The sequence below is a fragment of the Myiozetetes cayanensis genome, unplaced genomic scaffold, assembly GCF_022539395.1.
Source record: "Myiozetetes cayanensis isolate MyiCay16 unplaced genomic scaffold, myiCay2020 scf3, whole genome shotgun sequence".
In the NCBI taxonomy this organism is placed as follows: domain Eukaryota; kingdom Metazoa; phylum Chordata; class Aves; order Passeriformes; family Tyrannidae; genus Myiozetetes; species Myiozetetes cayanensis.
Genome location: NW_026087521.1, coordinates 52,097,037 through 52,117,213, shown reverse-complemented (window position 1 = coordinate 52,117,213; position 20,177 = coordinate 52,097,037). Strand labels below are relative to the sequence as shown.

The window sequence follows — 20,177 nt, the reverse complement described above, 5'->3', positions numbered from 1 at the left end:
CCCCGGGAGACATGCAGAGCATGCTGGAAGAGTTGGTAGGTGCTGGTTTTTTAGACTGTCACTTTTCTAAAGGAAATCACAATGTAAGGCAACATGTACACTGTGAGTGTAGAGATTCACGTTCTCCTGTGGGAATTTGAGGATGGAAGAGGAAACGGCTGGAGAATGTGCATGCGTGTAGGTACAACAGGGATGTACTCTGTGTCAGCACACATAGGGAACAAATGAAACCGGCTCTTGGGGACAGCTGGTCAACCCGATTCAGCCCTTATCTTCCCCTGGACAATTCCAAATTAAAAAGCCCATGGTGCCAAGAGGACCATGGTAGTAGTAGCAAGTAGTAGCATCACCCAGACAACTACAGGCCACGAGAGCCATTCCCAGTCTGGCCTTGGAGCTGGGGCAATGGGATGTAAAGCCCATAGAAGGATGCTGATTGATGCCACTGAGGTGATTGTTTCTCCTCCCCAGCTGCACATGAACAGGCGAGATCTTCCAGAAGCAGCAGCATTGCTAGCACAGCTCAGTACTCCCAAAGAGAGCAAGAACTCCTTCGTAATTTCCTTCCCCTCTTCTGCTCCCCAGCCTCTCCAAGAAACTGGGGTTTTACAGAAACAGTAAAGGATTCAAAGGATTGGGAGAGCTTAGGTATGTGTAAGGTACAGCCCCCTCCAGTCTGGAAGCACAAGTGTATATTTTTTGAGAAGCTAAGTTGTTGGAAAACACGTGTGGAGGTAAACGCCTGTTCCCTCTCACCCCTCCTCTATTTCCTAGAAGTCACAGGTCATAAAGTCAAGCTCAAAACTGCTCTTGCTTTTCAACTCCAGGATCATGGAAGGAGCCCACAAGGAGGAGACAGGCAAGTGTATGTGGCTGACAGGGGGAGCAGTAAAGTGCAGACAGCCTCCCAGTCACTCCCTGTAGGATCTCAAGGTGACTGGAAGGGAATAAACTAGAAGGAACATTTTAACAACATCAAACTTTCTTGATGGGACATAGTGCAAACAGCAGAAATATTGGTCATGCTTCATAAAAGACAAAGGGCTACCCTTCCAGGCTGCCTGGTGTGGGAGAAGAAAAACATGAGGACAGTGGAGCTGAACTCATTGTCAGTCTCTGTGTCCCAGGCATTCCAGGCAAGCTGCCCAACCACTGTGGAGAGGGAAGGGTCCCTTGTAGCGCTCTCTGGAAAACGATAAATTATCTGACCTATATGATAACTAAAAAACACCCCTCCCCCTGAAGCTACACAACTGCCCTAACTCAAATGCAAGAAAAATACTGGAAGTTTGCCCGGAGTACCCCTTCAGGACCCGATGCAGGAACAAATCTTCAAGTATACACAGGGTACAGCATCCAGAGACCAGAGAGCCTGCACCAGGCTCCACAGGGTGCAAGCAGGTCACCTCCAAAGGGGAGTGTGACACTTTAAGTTTCCCAGGTGTTCCTGCACTCTCTTCTGTGACCTCTGTACGTCGCTGCAGTTACTGGTCAGTCAGATAAAAACAAACACCACCTTCAGGCAACTCTGAGCTCTGCAAGGACAACGCAGGAGCCTCAGCATCACCGGATTTTGGCCCATTGCTCATCCTCTGAAAGATGTTGGTCCTCTTTGTAACAGCAAGATCTGAGCAGGTCTTTGGCAACTCAGGATTAGGGGAAGGCAGGGGGATGGAAAAAGGGCATAGGAAAAGGACAGAATCCTGCTGTGGATCTCTGTTACAGTACTGTCACAACAGCACCTATAAGTTTCAGTGCAGAGCAAGGAAGGTTAAAGCTCATCCTTGGCATTGACAAGATGCTGCAGCGGACGAACTGGAATCACTTGATCTCTCAGCAACTGGTCCCTTGACCTGTCGTGGCTGTCAGGGGGTCTGTCATCAGGAAAGTCTGTGAGGGTGTAATCTTGCAGCAGTCCAGCTTGCATCGCGTGGCGCCGGAGCCCCTCGCTGCCCATGAGCCCCTGCATCCTCACGTATCCCTGCTGGCAGAAGGGGGGCAGCTTCTGACGGGTGAAGGCAAACAGGAAACAGGACTCTGCAGGGGAAAGGATCAAAAATCAGACTCAGCAGAGATACCCTGTAGGGAAAAATTCCCATAAACTATCAAGGACTCATTCAAAACAAAAGGCAGAGAGGATGAGGGAAGATGACGGGAGTTTCCCACCCTGGGTGGCAGCACAGTAATCGAGTTAGTTCCGCAGAGCTCAGGAGGTGCAGAGAGGGATCTCCAGTCTGCACTCTGAGAGAAAAAGGATCTGGATTTGAGGTTGTGTCCATCTGGCATCTTCTTTGTACCACAGGATTGCTTCCCTCTGTGTGCCATGTGGGCTTCCTGCAGGAGGTTCCCAGGCCAGTCTTCAGACCAGGAAGGAAGGCAGCAGAGGCTGTCTCCAGCTCTCACACCACAGCACTCCCATTTCCCATGGGAAAGCAATCCCATCATCAGTACATAAGATCTAGTACCCGATGGTACAAAGAAATGATCAGATAATGGAGAAGGAAAGCTGCAGCTAGAAAAAGGATTGAACCCAACCTCATATACCTTTCCCTAAATCCTGGCACGCCTTTCTAATGGAGAGCAAGAGCAAAAGCTCTTTGGGAACGTACACATACAGAATGGCACTTTTTACTGTCTGGGATTGTGTTGAGGAGGTGTGACTTGTTGAGGAGGATGGTGAGACAAGCAACTCACCACAGAAAGATCTCAGCTATCTGCAGAAGAGATCCTTCCTGTCGCTTGTCCCTCACATTCCTCCTCCTCCTCCTCCTGCCACCTCAACCCTGCGTTCAAATTACCTGCAAAGAAACTGCGCAGGTCGGTGCTGAGGCAGTTCTCCAAGAAGCGCCTCAGTGGCAGGATGTGAGCATTTGGGGCTGTCCAGTCCGTCAGAAAGTCCTCCACAATGTGATGAATGGCATCTGGATGAGGGAGAGGCCACTCTGGGGGCCGGAGTTTCATCTCACGCTCTGCCAAGAGAACATTAAGGGAGTCTCTTAGAAGCAAAATGGCATTAAAAAGAGCTTGGGGAATGGAAAGCAGCTGTGACAGCTGTTTCAGCTTTTGTCCTGACCTTTTAATCCCTACCTTACTTTCATTTGCAATCCCCTCTGCTAGCTCTGTCCTCAACAGCCCTGCCACTGCACAGCTGCCCTCTGTCCCTGCTTGCAGCATTCCTGTCATTTCACTCCTGTTCCCCCTGGGCAGGGACTGCCAGATGGGCTAAGCTGTGTTTAATGCTGCTACACATCATGCTTATTTCTGTGCAAGGCAGGCTGGACCCTGACCTTAGGTTTCTGGAGATGAAGACTCAACACACTTATTTCCCAAGGAAATCTATTCTGAGTGTGTTTGCTTGCTGGATATAACACTCCTCTTCAAACCCTTGCCTTTGGCTGCCTCTGTGGCTGTGTGACCTTTCAGACCCCGGCCGGCCACACAGAGTAGCTTTCTTTTGGCAGCAACACTGCCAAACAACAACAGCCCAGCCTCATCTGCCAGGCTCTGCAAAATACACACAGGGTGCCAGCCAAAGGGAAGCAGTGTTCTTTCTGGGAATGGGGAGACTTCCAGCATGCCTGTTTGTTCCTATTTTCAAGTGTGAGGTTTCTGGTACCACCCTGCTACCCCCTGTACTGACCGATGGAAACTTCTTGCCAACCGTCAGCTTCTTTTTCAGCTCACACAGTGGTGGGCGGGTGTCTCAGAGGATGGACATGAGGGAAATGGAGAAGGGGGAACAATGCCTTCAGGTCCCACCCCTCCTCTGGCTCTACTATCTTCATCCCTGTCTATTTTGATTCTATCACATAGCTAGCGGGAAAACTCACCTGTTGGAAGGCGTTTGTAATAGTAAATAACAGGGTGTAGAAAGTTGGACTGCCAGGCATGCTGTGCCTCTCCCACAGCACGGTTGTAGTAGAAGACATCCTTGTCAGCCCCAGAGAAATTCCTCCCATACTCCATGATGATCACAAAGAGCCCATTGGAAGCCTTTCTCCCAGTCTGCATTTCCAGTTCGGCCAGGACTCCAGTGGGGTACTCTTCCAGGTATTCAAATGCTGTGGCATTCCTGTGAATTACAACCACACCATCAGACAAAGCCAGCTGGGATCCAACCCACCCTCAGCTGGGTGTGGATAAGGCTAAAAAGCCATCAGATAGTAATTTTTTTTTTCTGGTCATTACAGATCTGGGCTGGACTTGATGCAGAGCTTATGAAGGCTGCAGATACTGTTACAAGACTCCATTATTTTCCTGGATTATGAGACTCCTCTTTACATTAGCACTGCTCAAGAAAACTCTTTTCCTGGGGACAGTAAAAGAGTACTCCATCACTGAGCCTGGAAGGAAGGTCTGGACCACTCTAACCCTTTAAGAAAGGGAAGTAACTGGCAGAAGTAACTGCCACCAGTTGTGGCAGTGGTACAGGTCTGGGGTGGCTGCCTACGCGATGGTAACGTCCTTAGGCAGCAATTTCTGTGGTGGCACCATGGGAAGCAAAGGTAAAGAAAAAGAAACGAAATGATGGAGTGCAGTGCTGGGAATAATTACTCACTCACTCTCTCAGCAGTATGATGTCAGCCAGGACACTGAACATCTGGTAGAGGCCCGAGGCCTCGTTCACCCGCTTGATGATGGAATTGGTCAGCTGTGTAATAGGGTAGACTGTGGATGGCCAGGGGACACCATGGTGACGGTTTTCCAATAGGCGATGGACTGCGCGAGCTAAGACATCGAGAGAAACAAAGACAACTTAGTTAAAAATCCAATCTTACGGTTTTAAGAAATCCAATCACTCTTCTGCGGCGCAGGACTCAATAAATAAGCTTTACAGCTCCTCCGTGCTCAGGACCTCCCACCCCAATCGCTGGTAACTGCAGTGGAGACGCCCTCTGAAAGCTGATGGGATGCTAAGTGGAGGGGGAAGGGGTCGGGGGTCCTCAGGGATATTTCTTTACTTCTAAGAAGTCCTTTAATGATAAGGACGGGCAAACACATATAAAGAAGGAAATTTTCTCTACTGCCCACAGCTGCTGGGTTTTAACTCCACAGCACAGACCTCTCACCCACAGCCCGTCATGAGGCAGAGCATCTGGCAGGAAGAAATCTATTGTGTTACATAAATAACAGACAACAGGCAAGAGAGACACAAGACAAAACAAAGACAGACAACCAAAAACTTCAGATATGACCCCAAGTCACTTCTCCTCCACTTCAGATGATGCAGATGCAGCTGCAGCTTGACTGTGTTTTGTCACTGTTATTGCCAGAACAAGACTAAAGGTGATCTCTTTCCAGCAGTAAGCTATGGACCGTTTGAAGGGAAGAACAATTTCCACCTCTGCCCTTTCTGTACACCCCAATTACTCACTTGTATACCGGAATCCATGGATGAAGCCCCCAGCAGATTTCCTGAAGTCAACGGAATGGCTAGCAGTGCCGAGAACAAAGAGTCCCCGAGTGCTTCTGGACTCATAATTGGGTTTGATCTGAGGATACTTTTTAATATTCCCTTTTCCTGGCATCATTCTAAGGGATCTGATGTGCAAAAGAGAAAAGCAGGCTGTCAGGAAGGATGGGGGTAGCAAAATAAAAAGGGTTTCTGATACACATTATATTGCAGCCACTTCAAGACTCTGCTTCATACCCCTGCTGCCCTCAGTGGGGCTTACTACTAAAATGAGGATCTTCAGAAGACAAGGGTGCTCATCCCAAGGTAGCTCTGGGCAAGATCCAATTCCAGGCTGAGCTACTGACAGTGAATTCTGGAAGACAGTGAAATTAGCAGTATCATTTTCAACTGCAGGATGCACCGAGGTGGACTGAAGGTTGCATCCTCAGGGAAATTTTTTTTCCTAGACAAAACCTTCCCGTAGCAATCTGCACCTGTACCATTCTCATTTCAAAAAAGCCCCAGAACATTGCTAGCTTCCTCCATGCAATCTGGCAGGTCAGGATGTTAAGTTCTAAAGGCACAAGTTTTTCTGTGTCACTCAGGTCCCAGCACTGCCATCTGCTCAGCCTTAGAGTCTGTCGGTCAGAGGGCAGCAACAAACACACTCCCACTGGAACACAGCCTTACTTGCATGGTAAACAGAAGACTGTGCAGCACCAGGTAGCTCAGAGCACACGGAGGTCCAAACAATGCTGCCAGGAGAGGACCTGCCCTTCCTTTTCCTCTCTACTCAGGCCCTTCAGATTAAACACCTTCTTCCCTGGAGATCCTGGTTATCCCTCACCTGTTATAGATGGAGAAGTCAAACTTCCAGCCCAGGCAGCGGATGACACGGTCATAAGGTGCCCGGGTGGCAAAATTGTCCAGTTCGTCCTGCGGGAGGGTGATGGAATCGATGCCTGCGCTGATGTTCCTGTTCTCCAGGTAGAACCGGAGCGTGACGTGCAACTTTCCTTTTCTGTCCTTGACAATAGCCAGATCTTCCAGGTCGCCCTCCAGAAGCCCATCCAGAGATTTCAGCTGGTAGGTGTCGAGCAGTCCATTGTTAATTGCTCTACGAAAAACAGGAGAACATAAGAAGGGCTAAACGAAGGGAGGTTCTGTCTTAGCTGCTGAAAATGGGATCAATTGTCAGGCATCCCAACTCCTCTTCAGTGTAAAGGTTACCCCCAGAGCCTCAGGGCTCAAAGGAAAAGCACAGCCTCGCTGCCCTTGTAGGATGTAGAGGATGTAGCCAACCTCTCAGCTTTCCCCTGTGATTGCAAGCAAAGAAACAACATGAGAGCCAGCACTTTTCCAAGTGTACATGTTTCTGTTTCACACAGATCCCAAAAGTTCTGATCAAGCTTCTGTGTTCAGCAACTGCAACATGGATTGTTTTGAACCAAAGACCTACAGAAGGCCCCACGTTCCCCACGTGCCTCCCAGGACCACAGCAGCACCACCTGCGCAGTCCAGCCTGTTGCCTGGGAAAGAAACAATTCTCCTTGTTTGTACTTCAGCTGCATCACAAAGAGGAACAGAAACGCTTTCCTACCTCAGATCCCCGACGTAGTGGGTGGCCCAGGAGAGGCGCACGCGGGACCGGCTCACCATGTGGATGAAGTTCGTGACCCCCAGAATGTTCTCCGCCGTCTCAAAGGCTGAGTTCCCTCGTCCCAAGATCAACACGGTCTGGCCAGCAAAATCCTCCGGGTTGATGGACACAGTCTCATAACCCTCAACATACTCTGAGCCAGGGAAGTTTACCACGTTGGGGACCCACGTCCCAGTGGCGACCAACAAAGAGCTGTAAAAACAGGGATAGCACTAGGGAATGCAGGAATTAGAGGAATGGGGCTCCATCTCAGCACTCCCTCCTCCTCCCGCTGTGAAAGATGGATGTGATGTGCCCCCCGCAGTGATGCTGGACCAGCGGCACAGGTCATGGTTTCAAAAGAAACCTCTACCCAGTTTTACCTAATGACCTGCTCCTCTCTTCCCTCTCCTCAGGACAACGGAATGTTCTTATAAATAGCAAATAGTGGATGCTGTACATACACATCCTACTCCACTGTTCATGAATGCAAGTTCTACTCATATGTATTCACTGAAAATATATATATTGCTAAAGTTCCACAGGTTGTTTATATGCTGCATAAAAAATGACTTTGATTTAAAATTTGAGTTGCGTTTTAGTAGAGCAGGACAGAAGTAATTTTTAAGACAGACAGGAAATGCTTTCGATATTTTGAAATGTAACTCCCAGCCATAAAAACACGCTAGGAAAATCACTAATTGTTAACACCAAAAATGAGTACAGTGATCTTTTTATATCTCTCCGTAAGAGCTTTTGCTTGATTCTTGGGGAAATGTTTGTGACTTAGATGGAAACGCCAGGCAGCTGAGGCGAGCAGCACTGTCTGCTGTCCCAGCCTTGATTACACAGCTCCCAAAAGCAACTTGCTTGTGGTACGTGGGTGTCTGGGATTGCCTTCTGTCCCCTCTGAGCCTGCCAGCAGCACACCGGCAAGTGACAGTCAGCACGACCTGCTGTCGTAGAGCTGAGGTTCTCAGGAGAGGTGGGAAATACACTCCGTATGTTCACACGAGCAACTTTTAGGTTTTTAGGAACGTAGCTCAGTGACAGTACGGGATACACACGCGTAAATGTGACAAGGGGAAGGGGAATTCAGGGACCAGCAGAGTTGAGGGTTATTTCTCATAATTTCCCACTTTCCTCTTGTTCCCCTCTGTATTCCAGCTCTGTCAGCCCAGGGCTCAACTTGGCTGGGGCACAGTTTGGAGCTGAGACCTGGGGGTGAGGTGTCACTGCACTGACTCACTCTCATTTTCAGTAAGTGAAGTGCTGGCTACGAGTACAAATGTGTAATTTTTTTCACGGACAGCAATTATCTAGTAATAAAACAGCAGTGATTTCAAGCTTACACATCAAGGATGGACCCTGCCATGATGGCCATTGCACCAGTTCATGTCTGCCCTGCCCTCAGCTGCTTATGGCAAAAAACATTGCTCATAAAAGGCAATGTCTTCCCAGAAGCAGTTATTCCACTCATTCACCCACTGATCCCCACAAAAGGTTTTTCCCCTGTGGTGGTGGTTAAGGCTCTAGGAGGCTGTGAAATCTCCATTACTGGAGACACTCTTGCCTCAACAGGGCAAGGCTCTGAGCAATCCAACAAAATGGCCTTTCTGGGTCTCTTCCAGCTCAACTTATCCTGTGATTTTGTGACCTCAAAGATGACCATGTAGAGCTGCATGGCAAGCCCCAGGTTTGCCCATTACCTGCACTTGTAGTTCTTCCTGTCCTGGTCAGTCAGGAGGAAGTAGTGGCCATTCCAGGCCTGCCCGTTTTTCTCCAGCGTCACATGGATGATGGCCGTGTTGTACTGAACCCGCAGCTCCAGCAGGGACGCAAAGTCCTCCAGGTAACGCACCATCGTGTCAGCGTGGGGAAAGAAGTCACGCGAGTAGTGTCGGAAGAGCAGCCGCCTGTCATGGCTGAGGAGCGAATTCCAGTCGTGGCGGAGGTTGAACTCACTGTTGGATTTGCCCGTGTACTGCTTATTGATGCTGATGAGCTTGCGGTGGCGAGGGTAGAGGGCGAAGAAGCTGCCAGGCGCGTGGCTCCGCTCAAAGACGATGTAGTCCCGCCTGGCTTGCTGGAGGAAATAGGCCACCTGCAGGCCCGCGGGGCCAGCCCCGATGATGCAGTAGTCGTGGTAGAGGAAAGCAGTGCCACTCACCGCACACAGGGCCAGCCCCAGGAACGTCCCGCAGACCACTGTGGCCATGGCGGAGCTGGCACTGCCGCCTCTGCGGGGGAGAGCGCCACGGAAGTGTCACCTTGGGGACTACAGCCTCCATGCAAGAGACACCTGACCCCACCAGTGCCCACCTGCCCTGCCCAGAGACCCCTGCCCCACCAGTGCCCACCTGCCCCTGCCCAGAGACCCCTGCCCCGCCAGTGCCCACCTGCCTCCGCCCAGAGACCCCTGCCCCGCCAGTGCCCACCTGCCTCCGCCCAGAGACCCCTGCCCCGCCAGTGCCCACCTGCCTCTGCCCAGGCCCGACCGCCATGACGCCCCAGCCAGGACAAGGGTGCTGGGGCGGGGCCCTGGCCCCTGCCAGCCAATAGCAAAAGGGGCCCCTGGTCCCCCAGCCAATGGGCGCACAGCGCCGCCGGCGGCAGCGCACAGGTGGGAAGGTGGGGCAGCACCTGTGCATTAACAGCCGCGAGCGCCTCTGCGCCCCACATCCAATGGGAGAGGGCGGCCCAAGCCCACCAGCCAATGAGCGGCGGGGCGCCCCGCGCTGCCCTCACTGCCCCGCCAATACGGTCCGGCCCCGGTGCCCCCGCCGATGGCGCGCGAGGCGCACGTGACGCGCGGGGCCGCCGCCGGCCGCGCGGACCCGTCCGGCTCGCGGCCGCACCTGCACCGCGGAGCCCCCGCCGCTCCGCTCCTCCCGCTCCGCTCCGCTCCCTCCTCCCTCCCGCGCCGCCCGGGCGGGGCAGGGCGGGCACGGCGCTGCCTCCCGCGCGCTGCGGGGGCGAGCGAGGGGGGTGGCGCGCGCCTCGCGCGTCACGTGACGCGGCAGCCGCCGCTTCCCGCCGGCAGTACCGCCGCGCGCGCACCACGTGTCCGGGGGCGGGCCGCGCTTAAAGGGACAGCGCGGGAAGGGGGCCGGGACCGGGGCACCCGATCCGGGCACACACACCACACACAGAGCACCGCGTCACTCCGCAAAATCAACTTTATTCCGATTTGCCCCACGGTTATCATCGATGTGCAGCCACTGCCCGCCTGCAGGGACGGGGCTGCCTGTTACTGCCACCCCTCGGTGCTGGCTGCAGGGTTCAGCTCTCTTCCTCTGAAACAGAAGAGAAACAGTAGTGAAACGACCCAAAATAAACCATGTATGTCAAGGAAATGCCAGAAGGAACATGAAAAACCAAGGCTGCCACTTCAGGGAGATTTATCACCCCTCCGACTGCCTGTGCCTTCCCCCCTCCCCCGCCTCGTCTTCCCAACAAACCTGCCCATCAGCCAAGACCACAAACACGTCATTTGGAATTACACAATTTACATTCCTGAATAAATTACGCAGAGACCTAACTAACATTTCCATAATAAAATCCAGAGTGGCCACGCCACGTTTTCAGCCTAGGAAGAAGCTGGGAGATATTTTTCCTATCACAAAAGCAGGAGCCCCAGAATAAATGGTTTCCCACTGTCTGAACAGAGCATATAGACAACTCGTATCAGGGATCACAGATGGTTTTTTACAGTGAAGCAAAACCAGCGGTTTTCCACAGGGCACCACCAATCCTCCAAAACTCTCATCCTGACTAGCCAGTGATTGCTCAGCTTCAACAGCCACTTCAGGGAAGCCTTCACTGAGTTACCTCAATTGTGCTCCATCACCACGCGTTTTAAATGTGTCATCTGATAGTCACTGCCATTTCTAAAACTGCTGTAAAAAAATCCCAGTACCATCAGAAATCAGCACCCACCCACTCCTGCAAATCTTGGGGCCGCTGAATGAAGGCTGTGGCAGGCTTCGTTTTTCCAGTCAGTGCTCTGGATCTGGGACCTTTCCTCCCTAGCCCTGTTAACTCAGTCCTCATTAAGTATCTGTACAGAAGCACAGCATCTGCATTTCCAACTCTGCTGTTTTTGCTTCCAACTGAGTACTCCCAATGTCACTCACACCTTTCCAGCTGAGTCCCATCGTTGGGACCACATGTTCTTCAGCCTCGCTCCTCTCCTGCCACTGGTCAGATCTCACTCTCTGGCTCTGGTCTTTACCACGGGTCACCCCTTTTCATCCAGACCAGTACATCACTTAGAAGCATAAATCCCCAAGTATGCTACAAACCTTCCTCTTCCTCTTCTTCCTCTTCATCCTCCTCATCTTCATCAGAGCTGAAGGTGCCATCAGGCAAACTGTAGATGCGGATCACCTGCTTGTTGGGGTCCTTGAGGATGAGGTACTTCCCCTCATCCAGCTTCATGCAGATGTCAATGACACATCGCAGGATGCCCCAGGCGTTCTCTATGCTCAGATTAATCTGGCTGGCAAACTCATTTGGCTTGAACTGCTGCGTGCCCAGGATCACATGGCGGGAAGAGTCCTTCACGTGGTAACGGGATACGTACCTAGGGAGGGCAAGAAGAAACCAGAGGGGTATCAGGAAATTAAGCTCAGACAGCAGAAGAATGCCAGCAAGAAAAGCACCGTGATCATCTTAGTTTTGTTTTCTGGGCTGAAAGATCCTAATACTCCAACACTGAAGGCTAAGAGGATCTTCTGGCTACAAACTGCCAATCAGTAATGCACCTGGAAATCCCCAAATCGGATGGAGTGGTACAAAAGATACAGAAGAATTAGTCGCACAGATAAAAATTAAGCAATAGCATGATTAGCTGGGACTTTGGAATTAAGCACATGCAAAAGTATCAGTCCTGTGTCTGAGGGTGTAACCTAGGATTGCAGAACCACTAGAAGAGAGTTAGTAGATGCCTCCCGTTCATTACCCACAGCGCGGACTCAAATGATTTTAGGATGAGAGTTCAAAAGGGGCTGTGGCCATACCCTCCTCCACCACCCAATTTCTCAGTAACAGGGCACTGAGGAGGATCTCAGTCAGATTCCTGACAGGCAGCACACTCACTGTGTTTATTTTCCTTGCTGGTGACCTCAGCAAACAGGCTGAGAGCCACAGAGGCCACCTGCCCTTCACATGTGTGGGGTCTCACAAGGTCAGTCACAGCAGGGGCACATCAGCCTGATGCTGATGGGAAGCAGCTCACACCAAGGCTGGTGTGCTCACCACAAGCTTTCCCTTCTTGGGCACCCAAGTGTTTGGTTTTTTATGATTACTCATTTTATAAATGCTTCACATATATATACTGGGTTTAATCATGGAAAATGCACCTGGAAGAACTTACCCAAGTTTAAGATACTCAGATCCAGCCAGCAGTGCACAGCATGTCCAGCGGGCTAATTTGTAGCTGTTATTTTTCAGCTCTGTGGCAATCACAGCTCCTCTCTGGGAGTCCAGCTTCTGGCGCCAGTCTACTCCATTGCAATACTGAGGAGAATCAAAACTAGGGTAAGCCTGACAAGCCAGCAGCAGCCACCTCTTCAGCCATCTTGTCATCAGACAGGGAAGCTGCTTTCAGCTACCTTACGGTACACCATATGAGGGAATGTGAACTGCAGCCTATAGGGAAAGCCCTTGCACGGGAAAAGGAGAAACACAAAAAGCTGGGATTGCCCAACATTTGTGGCACTGGTTAGAAAGGGTTGTTTGTGAGGGAAGAATTCATGAGGGAAGCATGGGAACACGCTGGCCACTGTGCTGAACACCTGGAGACAAGAGGGTTCAAACTAGCTACATCTCATCTGGGGGAGAATGCCATCAGCACTGCTTGTCCACCGAAGTTATACTCCTTTGATAGAATGTAACACCCGGGGCACACCGCCAGATGTTCTTCTTATCTTCTCTGCTGTACCTGGCATGTCAGGCAGCAGTGAAGCAGTTAGAGCTAGCTTTGGAATCCCATTCCTCCTCACCCTGGAATCCCACTCGTTCAGTGTTTTGATGTTGATGAATGACACTTCTCCATTAGCTCCTGTCATCACTCCATCATGTTCACAGCGGACAATGAGATCTATATCATCTCCCAGCTTCCACCTTCGGTATCTGCCAACAAACAATCCAGCTGGTTATTTCTGACCTTTGATCTCTTCCAGATCCATGCAAGCACTCAGCAAAATCTTTTCCTCCTCTACCTGTTCACTCAAGTTAACCATGAATCCCTCTCAAGGTAAAGCTCCTATCAGTAACACTCCTAATTTGTTTTGCCTTCATATCACAAACACATCCTGCCTCCTTGCCAAACTTGGGCTTCAGAGCAATTATCAACATACCTGTATGCAACAGAGGCCACTTCGTTTTTATCCATGTCATCCTCCACAAAGGGGTTTGGGTTAGGAAACTTGTATTTCTCCTTTCCCTGCAGATGAAAACAAAGGGCATGTTAGGAGAAAAAGGCTGAGACAGCTCGCCCCTACCGGAAAAATATTCTTTTACAGCAACAGTAGCTGATTTCCCTTATGTAGAAAAATACCAAAACATAAAACAGCTGATGAGAAGCCTCATGTTCATGTTAGTCACAGTGCTATAAGCACTACTTGTAATGGTACTTCAGTAAGTGTACTCAGAAGCCTGGCTGCATCACCAAGGGGAGTGAGATGATCTCTCTGTGAAATAAGGATGAAAACTTTTCTACAACAAAGTCACACTGCTCACCAGAAGTAATCCCACCTCCTTCAAAACTGAAAGAACACCAGTGTAACATAACTGTCAATTAAAATCCTTCCGTGCTGCATTAAAGCAGCCTTAATGAAGTCTCAAGACTCTCTGAAACACAGGCCCTACTATTCAGCACTGCTCCACCTTACCATCCTCAGACACTGCTGTGAGAAGTTATGATTGATGTAGGTAGCTTCCATGGCAAGGTTGCGTGGAGAATTAAAGGAGTTGCCCTCTTCCTGTGGTGGTTCATTGGCTGTTTCACTCACTGTCAGGAGGTCTGGGAAGAAAACCAGACACAAGCGGTTATACTTGGGGGAGTAACTACGTCAGCTTCAGTGAGCCACAGCCCCACAGTGGAGCAGATCAATACTCAAGTTCCCCCCGCAGCTATCAAGTGTACTCCAGTAATCAGGTTGTTCAGCGGTCTCAGTCTGGACACTGAGACGCAGAATAAACTCAGGTAAGCATAAAGAAAATTAGACCCTTTAGCTACTGCAACAGAAATTTCTTTCAGGACTTTTCCTCACCAAAATCTGAGTTGTCCCTCTTGTCAAAGAAAAGCTTGGATCCAACTCTCTGGACAATGATGTCCCAGGAATAGACAGAGCGAGTGCAGCTCATCAGCGTGGCCAGGATGGCGTCCGTGGCAAACACATTCCCTTGTGTCTTGGCCAGCTATGGATGGATGTAAGAGGAGGAGAAAACTGTGTTTCAGCAATAGGAACAGATACCCCTTCCCTAGCCAGGATGAGAAGTGCTAGCAAACCAGATCACTGATTTCTTCTCCCATTCGGAGGAAGCTGGACCAGTAAGTACCTGTTTTCTTATGATTACTCATTTTATAAATGCTTCACATATATATACTGGGTTTAATCATGGAAAATGCACCTGGAAGAACTTACCCAAGTTCAAGATACTCTGATCCAGCCAGATCCACCATTAGACAAAGCAAGAGGTACTACCCAGCAAACCTGGCCCACCCTCATCCACACAAGGGGAAAGCAAGAAACCACTGTGAAATATATGTTGGAAAATGTATGGCTCTTTATTGCCAGTGAGGTGACAAGAGAGAAATCTCTGAGCCTTCCTCACCTCCAAAAGCAGAACCCTCAAGAATCAGGTCTCTGACATAAGAGTTTCCTTCCCAACAAGTACCAGCCTGCCTGCCCTCCCAGAATCACAGCTTTTCCTTGGCCAGTGTTTCCTAACTTTGCATTAATCTAGCTCTGCCTCGGACCTAAGAAAAATAACAACACCAGCTAACGCTTCTTTACTTTTGCCCTTCAGTCTGACAGTGACAGCTGGTCTCCAACAACAGCACACACTGGGAAACACACTACTGGGTTTTACAAACCAGCAAACATACCTTTCGGATAACTGGGTCGTCCGTAGTGGTGACAGTATGGAAGATGCGCTTAATGCTCCTCAGGAGCTTCTCATTCCTTGTTGTAATGCGGTCAAAGGCTTTGTCATAGTACTCCAGGGCTCCACAGCACTCTCTGCAGAGGCAAGAGAACCACCTTGACACCCCTCCTAGGGACACCACCACCCATGAACCACACAGGACTGAAGAGCCTGTTGGGTGTTCCGTTACCTCCCTCTGCTTTGGGTACCTCAATGAGAACATTGAGACCAGGCCAAGAGACCCTTGCCCTCCTGCTTTCCAAAAATCTGGTCACGTCAGGAAGCAAGCAAATGGATGTTTTAGGAACTCACATGTCCTGTGGCTCTGACACCTCTAGGTAGCGCATTTTCATCAGCCTAGGGAAATCCATCTCCTCCTTTACCTCCCAGTCACTGCGAACTTCAACAGAGGAGTCACGAGGTTTCTGCTGTGCGGCCAGAGGTAGCACAGATAGAGAGAGAAACGGAGAGACAGCACATCAGGATTTGTGCAAGAGGAGCTGCCCCACGAGTGCAGCCAACAAAACCAGACCATCACAGGTGCCACAAAGCTTGTCAGTTTACCTGTGATTTTTGGTCCCACTTCTGCCTCACTCCAAACTGTTTTTGAAACTTCTTTTGTAGGCGCAAACGATCTCTAAAATGACAAATGTGAGAAAAGCCATGAAGAGAAGTTCTCTATTCATATATGCCACAACCATTCCTCCACTTCCAAACTGCCACCTGAGGAGCAGTGCTTTCAGGCACCGAGCTGCTGAAACATTTGCTGAGCCATCTGCTGATCAAGATGCCCGAGGCATTAAAAAGCCCGTTCTTTGCTGAGAAGCACTTTACATAGTTTTGTATCTAAAGACTGCAACGCAGTTTTCGGAAAAGATATTCTCTGTTTGGAACGCTATGTTTACTTTCTAAACATGATTCAAAAATTCTCCTAAATTTTTAGATAGTTGTTTAAAATCCAGTTGTAAGTACTGCTGACACAAGCAGAACATTGGATTTGAAATATCCTGAAATTCTCCTCTGCTGACTGTTTGCTCAGCAGGTTCTGTTACAGTAAGTTTGCATATTTACCAACAGTACCTTCATGCATTCCAACCAAAGGCTGGTACACTCGTCTCTGCAACCTCACCTCTCCTTCTGCTTGGCACTCTTTGGCAGCGTCTGCATGCTGAACTGCAGCATGTTCCGACGGTCCTTGTCTCTCCGAAGATTCCTCTGTGGAAATGATGGAAAGAAAAAAAAAAATAAAGGGACATTTTACTTGTGAAATAATTCTGTGCTGCTGAAGGTCTCCTCTGAGCCTGTCTCTGAGAACACGTTACCTGTGCAAAGCGCATGCGGTTCCTCTGGTACGCCGTTTTCTGCGTCCGTGCTGTGTCCACCAGCTGGAAGCTGGTCTCATCCTCCTCGTGGAAATAGGCATACTGGCTGCCGCCACCAAACTGCGAGGAGTACTTGTCTGGAAACAAAACAGAGCTTCTAAACAAAACATCAAGCTTCTAAATAGAAAACCCTGATAGTTCGCCCCTTTCTCTCACAGCTGCCTTCACCTAAGCCTGATGCCTCAGCTGGGTCTCTTACACACCTTACACCCGTGTGTTTTCCCCCCCGCAAGCCTCCCTTAGGAGCCCTGGTCAGCAGGCAGTACAAAAATCCAGAGTAAGCCCCAAGGACAGGGAGAGCCCCACGGAGCTCTCCCAAGGGTGAAGCACACTCCCTAAACTGAGACGCCTGTCCTGCTGAGGTGTGCACGTAATCACAGGGTGGGTGTGAGACATGAAAGCAGGAACGACGCTTGAAGAGAACTTTGTAGAAAATAAACCACGGCAGCAGCTGCCAGACAACACGTACTTGTGTATCTCTTATCCTGATACGTGGCTCCTGTCCAATCAGCCACCTAAGGACGAGCAGAAACAGTCAAAGTTAAATGAGCACTGACATAACATTTTCCCCCAACTCTGACTCTGTACATGCAGGACTCCAAGCAGCAGAAGCAGTGCTCTCCAGAACTAATCCTTCCGACTCCCCTGGCTTGCCAGCCCCGCCAGCTGGGGGGGCACAGCCATGCCCTGTGTCAGGAGGCACTGAAAAGGGTGTCAGAGGAGCAGCTGCGGTTACAAGCACCGAACACCAGCAGCAGCATGCAGGGGTGGGAGGCCAGAGGGCACACAGAGCTGCGGCCCAGCACGGCCGAGGTACCTTGCCCAGGCGGTCCCCTTTGCTGAAGGGCTGGTAAGGCATGTCCTTGAACTGCTCGGGCACAGCACACGGGCCCCATCCGGAGGGGTTGTCCTGGATCACGGGTGTCACAAACTTAGCCATTTTTTAGTCTTCTGGAAGGGAGAAAAAGTTAAAAAAAACACCAAACCTCTCAGCAGCCGCACGGCGAGGCACCGAGGCCCTCGGCCTTAGCCCGGCACAGGCCGCGGCGAACGGAAGGCGCCTCTGGCGGCTGGGCCCGGGGAGGGCCGGGGGGTGCCGGTGGGCGCTGCGAGTGCCGGGGCGGGGCCGCGGCCCCACCGGAACCAGCGGCAGGGCGGGGCCGTGGGGTCCCGGTACACGCGGGCGGGTGTCGGCGGGGCAGGAGACCGGCCCCGGCGCGGCCCCGGCGCCCCCCTCACCTGCGCGGCCCCGTCCCGGCCCCGATGGCGGCGGATCCAGCGGCGGATCCAGCGGCGGACCCGGGAGCGGCGCGCGGGGAAAGGGCCGCGCGCAGCCCCGGCGCGCCCTGCTGGCGTCAGCGCCGCGCGACGGAAGTGCCGCCGTCGTAGAAGTTAAAAAAAAAAAAAACAAACAATCAACCAACCAAAAACCCCGCCCCCCCACCCCGAAATAAACCCCAAAACAACAAAACAAACCAAACAAACAACAAAAAAAAAGCGGACCGCGGCTGCCGTAAAGCATGAGTGTTGTTGCAAAATGTGAAATATTTAAAACTGTTCTTAATAAAGGATGTTCTTTGATGTTTGATCTTTGTGCACTTTCGAGTCTAATCAACAAGAAAGGAGATTTAATCCGTGAAACAGAGAGCAGCTAACGAGCTCTAAGTGTTGTCCAGGTGTTAGAAAGACAAATTACTTGTCTGTAGAATTACCTTGTTAAGGTTTTGGGCTCGACAGGTTTCAGATCTCAGACCTAGAGGAAGGTTAATAAAGCTTGGGAAGAAGGATGTACCACTGAGAGGGGACACAAAGAATGTAGAATTTACAGACCTGAAGGTCATTAGGCAGAACCCCAAGATAAGGAAGAAACTAAAAAGACAGCTCATCAACTGTGTTGAATCAGCTCTAACTGGGTAAAAGGTAATTCTGGCAGGGGGAGATCATGACCACCGACCCAAAAAACCCACTGACTTGAAAGAAGAGGCTGAGCAAGAAGACTAACTGGTATGAGAAGAGAGACAATCGTTAACCAACAGAAGATAGAATACTAATTAATAAGAGAACTAGGAGACTTTTAGCCAAGGAATATTAAAGCCTTTGTTTGCTAAAATGTGTAAACAGTGAGTTTTGGTACTCATTGTGCTGGCTTGGTGGATTTGCCCCCCAGCACCCCTTTCTGCACAGAACTGTAAGGAAATCAGGTACCTCGACTGTGTGTGTGGATTGGCCTATTGCACAGCTGTGTGAAAGAACCTATTTTGGGACAACAGTGTAAAAAATTTACTGAAATTTCGCTCCTGCTTAATCGCCGCTTAATAAGAAAAAAGCGTGGGAGTGGGAAGAGAGTGACATTAATGACAGTAAATTTGCCCTATGGATTAAAAAATCTCAAGTTTGGCTTTTAAGTGTAAAAGCCAGGGATGACACACAACAAACCCATTTGGGTTGTACCTAGATGTCATAAAGAGGATGAAAATATGGTTTTCTGTGCCTGCTGAAGGCTCGGCAGAGCACAGCAGCTCAGACAGCAGTGAGGTGTCAGAACCATCTGCACTGCTAATGATGATTATACTTCCTGCAAATGTAGAACTTCTCTTGGCAGAAGTCCTTAAGCCTGTGGTAGGCAAATGCCTGTTGGAATGGTGAAAACGACTCACCTGATAGCAGCAGGGTGGGATAGGTTGCCTAACAAACTTCCTCTGCCTGTCTATCCTCTATTCTCATGAAGATAACTTGAGCTTTATGACCACACAAAGGGCTGCCCAACCTCAGGATTTTTTTTTCTTTTTTCCCTTTGGAAAAACTTGAGTTCAACATACCTTACAAATCATGTATTGAAAGAATACTGTTCCTCAGTTTAGTCAGATTTCAACTGCTAGTGTGCAGTTCCTGTGTGGTTGTGCCAGGTTGCTTTACAGGCATAAGGTGGAGTAATTGTGAGGTCTGGTAGGTAAATTCCTGTTTTCACAGATGAAAATGGAGATAGAAGTTGACTTGGATAGAGAACAGTGTTACAGGACTCTGAACAAGAAGTATATCCATAAAGTCAGGTGCCAGCACAGGAAACATGACTTAATGCTGTGCCTCTTTGTTTTCTCACACACACAACTTCTTAAAATAAAAGTATATTCCAAACTCTGCAAAGATTTTGTAGAAAATTAGGTACTTCTTGGGTTGTAGTTGTATGATTATTCAACCAACTTTGTGTTTTGGAAGGTGTTACAAAACACTTGATTTTGAGAGTAAAGATGTGTGAAGAATGGGAATTGCAGTTGCTTCTGCTGTATTCATAGTGTAATATTCAAGTTTTCGCATTGTCCCTGATGTCTTTCCTGGACCTGCTGGAGGGGAGACTTAAGGCTGGAAGTTAGGATTCAGCCCTACAGCCTCTCTAGGAGACCATGAACCAGTGATTTAATACAGCATGTGCCTCAGGTCCCTGTCTGTGTAATTGGGATAGTATTTCTTCTCAGGAAGTGAGGGCAATAAATCATTAAATCCCAGATGTTCTCATACCAGAGTGATTGAAATTTTCTCTACCCCTAAAAAGAGCAGGTCCATTTTATAAATCTCTTCAGCTCACAGGCTAAAATCTAACTCTTTAGAG

General features: G+C 49.9%; 2 protein-coding genes across 3 annotated transcripts; both read right to left on the bottom strand.

The window, feature by feature from the left end:
- Positions 1 to 964: 964 nt before the first annotated feature.
- On the bottom strand, positions 965 to 9,927 carry FOXRED2 (FAD dependent oxidoreductase domain containing 2). Its single transcript, XM_050323460.1, has 9 exons — positions 9,893 to 9,927; positions 8,744 to 9,274; positions 6,996 to 7,247; positions 6,243 to 6,512; positions 5,375 to 5,541; positions 4,563 to 4,728; positions 3,831 to 4,072; positions 2,799 to 2,969; positions 965 to 2,037 (listed from the first exon to the last, which is right to left on the bottom strand). Exons 2-9 carry the CDS (start codon positions 9,250 to 9,252, stop codon positions 1,772 to 1,774), a joined length of 2,043 nt encoding a protein of 680 aa, XP_050179417.1. The 5' UTR covers positions 9,253 to 9,274; positions 9,893 to 9,927; the 3' UTR covers positions 965 to 1,771.
- A 268-nt stretch (positions 9,928 to 10,195) lies between these two features.
- EIF3D (eukaryotic translation initiation factor 3 subunit D) lies at positions 10,196 to 17,867 on the bottom strand. 2 transcript variants are annotated; one of them, XM_050323461.1, is made up of 15 exons: positions 17,810 to 17,867; positions 17,388 to 17,521; positions 17,040 to 17,085; positions 16,511 to 16,647; positions 16,318 to 16,403; positions 15,753 to 15,825; positions 15,501 to 15,616; positions 15,151 to 15,283; positions 14,312 to 14,459; positions 13,931 to 14,061; positions 13,397 to 13,482; positions 13,040 to 13,169; positions 12,412 to 12,554; positions 11,339 to 11,619; positions 10,196 to 10,330 (listed from the first exon to the last, which is right to left on the bottom strand). In XM_050323461.1, the coding sequence occupies exons 2-15, from the start codon at positions 17,508 to 17,510 to the stop codon at positions 10,317 to 10,319; spliced, it is 1,647 nt and encodes a 548-aa protein (XP_050179418.1). In that variant the 5' UTR covers positions 17,511 to 17,521; positions 17,810 to 17,867; the 3' UTR covers positions 10,196 to 10,316. The 2 variants fall into 2 exon arrangements, with proteins under 2 accessions (XP_050179418.1, XP_050179420.1); XM_050323463.1 differs by having other exon boundaries at positions 15,501 to 15,613.
- Positions 17,868 to 20,177: the final 2,310 nt, after the last annotated feature.

What these genes read in the sequence shown, in the direction of transcription:
- FOXRED2 (XM_050323460.1), bottom strand. Translation starts at nt 9,252, where the DNA reads ATGGCCACAGTGGTCTGCGGGACGTTCCTGGGGCTGGCCCTGTGTGCG. An exon ending in GACATCATACTGCTGAGAGA is followed by an intron (nt 4,073 to 4,562) that starts GTGAGTGAGTAA and finishes TGTAATTCACAG; the next exon opens with GAATGCCACAGCATTTGAAT. An exon ending in CCTGCGCAGTTTCTTTGCAG is followed by an intron (nt 2,038 to 2,798) that starts GTAATTTGAACG and finishes TTTCCCCTGCAG; the next exon opens with AGTCCTGTTTCCTGTTTGCC.
- EIF3D (XM_050323461.1), bottom strand. Translation starts at nt 17,510, where the DNA reads ATGGCTAAGTTTGTGACACCCGTGATCCAGGACAACCCCTCCGGATGG. An exon ending in TCAGGATAAGAGATACACAA is followed by an intron (nt 16,648 to 17,039) that starts GTACGTGTTGTC and finishes TTTTGTTTCCAG; the next exon opens with ACAAGTACTCCTCGCAGTTT. An exon ending in GAGGGACAACTCAGATTTTG is followed by an intron (nt 14,062 to 14,311) that starts GTGAGGAAAAGT and finishes TTTTCTTCCCAG; the next exon opens with ACCTCCTGACAGTGAGTGAA.